General features: G+C 48.7%; 1 protein-coding gene across 3 annotated transcripts; it reads right to left on the bottom strand.

Annotated features, from left to right (window-relative positions):
* Nucleotides 1–1515: 1515 nt before the first annotated feature.
* LOC103186529 (uncharacterized protein C11orf87 homolog) lies at nt 1516–4132 on the bottom strand. 3 transcript variants are annotated; one of them, XM_007905634.2, is made up of 2 exons: nt 4103–4132; nt 1516–2632 (listed from the first exon to the last, which is right to left on the bottom strand). In XM_007905634.2, exon 2 carries the CDS (start codon nt 2512–2514, stop codon nt 2032–2034), a length of 483 nt encoding a protein of 160 aa, XP_007903825.2. In that variant the 5' UTR covers nt 2515–2632; nt 4103–4132; the 3' UTR covers nt 1516–2031. The 3 variants fall into 3 exon arrangements, with proteins under 3 accessions (XP_007903825.2, XP_042190417.1, XP_042190416.1); XM_042334483.1 differs by lacking the exon at nt 4103–4132 and adding an exon at nt 3177–3220; XM_042334482.1 differs by lacking the exon at nt 4103–4132 and adding an exon at nt 3133–3157.
* Nucleotides 4133–4601: the final 469 nt, after the last annotated feature.

Raw genomic sequence — 4601 nt, 5'->3', positions numbered from 1 at the left:
TTTTGTACAGTAATGTGTCGTGTTGGTTGGTTGGCAAAGGCAGACAGACAGACAGACAGACAGACAGACAGACAGACAGACAGACAGACAGACAGACAGACAGACAGACAGACAGACAGACAGACAGACAGACAGACAGACAGACGGCTGTCTCATGGGGGTCAACTTACTGTTCAGCACCACCGAGTGAGGACAGCTCCACACTGAAAGGCTCAGGCAACTCCAGCAGTCGCTCCAACTGAAGCCAAGACAGCCAGATGTTGTTGAGTTTCCTCAGGTGACTGGTCTACCACGATTTATGGTTCGCAATGAATTATTTAATACAGCTGGTAATGTTGTAACAGCCCTCTCCGAGTGGGGTGGGATCCAATGGCATTGCAATACGTGTTTTTTGAAACTCAAGAATTCCTCACCAATTTCAATCACCCCCCGATTTCTTTTTCCATTTCTTTTTCTAACCAAAGAAGGTTTTTTTTTTCTCTCTCCAGGTCCAACCCACGAAACTTACAGCCCGGTTCCTCCCATTTTCCACGTGATTCTTGACATTTTATTTTTGGAAACACGACCCCAGGAGGCAAACCAACCAGGTCTGAGTCGCTGGAGCAACCACAGCAATGTTTCATTGACACTGAACACCCTTCCTTACAGCTTTGCACTGTCATCAATTGATTTTAATACGGAAACATAATAAAAATAATTCCCAGGGTAGGGATGATTTTAAAAGTTTGCACGGGCTCAGATGCGTTCCTGAAGTGTCCCCTCTCCAACCATAATGTGTCATACTGGGAAGTGCCCAACTGGTTACCAATGGTCCTACAAACAACATCTTCAATTAACCTTTATTAAACCTTAACTGCTAACCATCAGGTAAGGTAGACTTCCTATCTCTACGTTAATATTAGCCTCTACTCGCGTTTATATTACATGACTTGCAAAGCACATATTATTGACCTATATTATTGATTCCTTCCATATAAGGCATTATCATAAAGGATGGCACTATCCTCCGAAGCAAGGAATGGAGCTTAAAAATACTCCCACTTTAAAACGCAATAAGGGGAATATTAAAGATAAGAGATTTTTTTAAAAAGCAAAAGGATAGAGTCAACGTACCGTCCTCTTGAAATAAACATCTTCAAAACAAAGTTGAAGTTTGAAATGAAGTTGAGATTAGTAATTTGAGTACTCAATACGATGCTATATTTATTCTGATTCATAGATTTGGCCATTGTAACGCCAGACAGTGAAGTTAACCCTCGCCTTTTCCTTCTGAGTTTAAATCTGAACTTCAAATATTCTGCATTTCGCCCACAAAATATAGTCAGTTCACTTTACAGTACATCCAGCGAAGCGCCTTGAGACGTCTCAAAGACGTGATAAGGCGCTATATCAAATGCAAAGATTATTATTATTATTATTAGCCATTTCGGCTGAAAAGGTACAGTATAGCCCCATTCTGGAAAAAAAAACAGTGAATTGAAAGTCACATGGAATCTGAATGAAGCAACCAAAAAGTTTGATGTTTTCCTTTATTTATACAAATATATTGTAGCCAACTGACAGCGCCTCAGTCCGATTGAGTTTGAGTCTGAGAGTGACCCTGTGTTATACTCCTGTAGGTCTCGATCGCTCCTTTAAAACTGTACACTACACCGACTCAGATCGACCTGATGCCTCGGACTTTACATATAGACGATAAAATTACGAAATATACATCTAAGTGGTAATCCAAAGTTAACTGACATACATTTCTGCTATATGTGCGTCTTCGTTTTTTTTTCTCTAAATAACACAAATATTTAATTTCCAGAGGCTGGATCAATCGAAATGAATGTGATTTGCCATGCGCTGTAATTTTGTGTGTGTGTGTGTGTTTTAAAATTCCGTTCTCTTAAAACTAATGCTTATGTTCAGGGTATTTTAAGACAACTGTCCTTAATTTTTTTTTCCTGCAGTAGAGAGGCGATAGAGAGGAGAGAGAGAGAGAGAGAGAGAGACAGAGAGACAGAGAGAGAGATAAGAGAGAGTTCATTACAAAACCACAGACTGGGAGACTGGACTCCTCGTGTTATCTGTGCAGCGAAGGTCTGATACAGATGGTGCAATCCCAGGGTCGCAGTTGGAGTCAGTTGTGTGTGTTTTATTGGGGGTGTTGGGGAATGGATGAGCATCTGCTGGTGCTTCGGGAGCCGGACTCACCATCACACTCCCCTTCTCCAGAGACGAGCCTTTCGCTGCCGGAGGGCTGCGGTGATCCCGCTCATACTCCTCCTGGGCTCTCTGCATTTTCCGCTGCTTCATCTTACTCTTGTGGAAGTGGAAGGTGATGAGGGAGACGGCGATCAGCCCGAATATCAGGGTCACCAACACGATCAGCACCAGGGTGGCCGAGAACGACTGGGTTAGCCTCTCCACCTCGGTCGCGCACGTCCCGTTGCTGCTTTGGGAAGAGTTCCTGTTTCCAGCGCAAGAGGACAAAGACAGCGGCAAATCCTTGTGGATCCGGGCGCCCATCGAGGGATCTGTCGGGCGGAGCGGGTGGACGTGTGCCGAGCTCCTCCAAACGGATGGGTGGACCTTAGCACCGCGCCAGTCGGACCGAATAACCCCCTCCCGGTCTCCTCGGAATCGCCTGCGAAAGGGACCCAAGAACAGGCAAAATGCAAGTTCCGTGTACACCCACCGAACCGCACACCGCGGGACCCCCCCCCCCTCCCTCTCCCTCTCCCTCTCCTCCCCCCCAAAAACCGCTGCGTAAATCACCCACGACAACACCGCCGACTCTGGTGCACTGTTGCACTTCGCCCGCGTTCAGGCGAGTCCGGGCTGTAAAAGAGGGGAAGGGAGGAAGGAAGGAGGGAAGGAAGGAAGGGAGGGAGGGAGGGAGGGAGGGAGGGAAGGAGGAGGAAAGGCACGTCGCGAGATTGCCTGCCTGCCCCCCTTTTTTTTCTCTCCTTGCGAGGCAAACAACAACGAGAAAAAGAAGCAACGCAAAGAGAGGGAAGGAAGTGCAGGACCCGCTCTCACCTCCACCGAAGGTGGTGTGTGTAATGCGTCTGTGCGCGTTGGTCCTATTCATAACCCTGTGCCCCGATGCTGTCGCCTGGGAGTAACGCTGAGAAAACCAATCACCTTCAACCAAATGTAACCCCTGTGCCACTCACTCACTCACTCACTCACTCCCTGACAGACAGGTCGACCCTCCTCAGTTGCTTCTGATTCACGTTAAGCTCAAACCCCCTTTGTCCGACTTAACTCAGTCCCTGTGGCGAACGCAGTCAGTGCTGTGTCCCAACGAAAGTAGTTTATATTTTGGGTGGGGGTGGGGGGGGGGGGGGGGGGGGAGCGGTCAAACATGATGGCCCCGGGGGGCAAACCAGGGACCGACCGCGGGTTTCTATCGAGACGCACAAGTCAAACGCTTCTGTGCTGTTCTACAACAGCAACGCCGCATCCTCTGCGCCTCAGACCATCCACAACACGTCTCTACCTTCATTGGGGATTCAGTGGCAACTCTCTCAGTCGTGGCTCAGTCTCTGCGATCAATCGCTCAATCACTTTTTGTGATTTCACAAAAGTCCTGGACGTGATGTTTAAAAAGACAGCGGTCACCACCCAGACAGGACCCGTCCAACTGCATTCAGTGTACTAGTTGGATGGGGGGTGGGTGTTGGGGGGGTGGGGGGGGGGGGGGGGGGGGGGGGGGGGGGGGGGGTGTTGGGGGGGGTGTTGGGGGGTGGGGAATAAAGTCATGTCTGGCTCATTTCTTTCTCTCACGTCCTACACGGGAGACAGAAGTCACTCGCACTCTTAACAACCGACGTTCATTAAAACTGGCAAAACAATCAGTTTTTGCTCTGGGGAACGCGGAGACCAAACCCCTACTCTACCGATTCACGTAAATCTAAAATCTTTCTAAGAAATCACACACACACACACACACACATATATATATATATATATATATATATATATAACGAAGGTCATATACAGAAAAGTGGGTAAACTCTGCACAGTTCTCTGTGAGGGGAGAATGATAACAGCTCTTTGATTGCCATTGATGTTTTCAGATGAGAACATTTACAGATGTGTTTCCCCTTACCTTGGCTGGTGGCTGCTGGGTGGTGAGTGGTGGGTGGATGGGTGGCTGGTGGCTGCTGGGTGGGTGGCAGCTGGTGGCTGCTGGATGGTGGCTGGTGGCTGGTGGATGGTGGGTGGCTGGTGGGTGGCTGGTGGGTGGCTGGTGGCTGGTAGGTGGCTGGTGGCTGCTGGGTGGATGGTGGCTGCTGGGTGGTGGCTGCTGTGTGGTGGCTGCTGGGTGGCTGCTGGGTGGCTGGTGGTAGCTGCTGGTGGCTGGTGGAGAGTTCCTGCTGTTCCGGAAACCAGGAGCGAAAGAAACGAAATAATAAGGCAGTTCAGAGAGAACAATGTGAAACAGCAGAGCTCTGCTCACCGGAAATACGTCTCCCCTTTAAACAACCCAAAATATCACTGATCTCATCTACTTGCTTTGCTATTTCCCATCCATTCTCTACATCTGCGCTGCCCTTTGCCATATGTGTTCCCTCTGCTTACCATCTTTCACGTTAAAGTCCTATCAA

Source organism: Callorhinchus milii, unplaced genomic scaffold (assembly GCF_018977255.1).
Source record: "Callorhinchus milii isolate IMCB2004 unplaced genomic scaffold, IMCB_Cmil_1.0 Scaffold4, whole genome shotgun sequence".
NCBI classification, from domain to species: Eukaryota; Metazoa; Chordata; class Chondrichthyes; order Chimaeriformes; family Callorhinchidae; genus Callorhinchus; species Callorhinchus milii.
This window is presented reverse-complemented; position numbering and strand designations above follow the sequence as displayed.

Coding starts and splice junctions, on each gene's coding strand:
- LOC103186529 (XM_007905634.2), bottom strand. CDS start 2,514: ATGGGCGCCCGGATCCACAAGGATTTGCCGCTGTCTTTGTCCTCTTGC.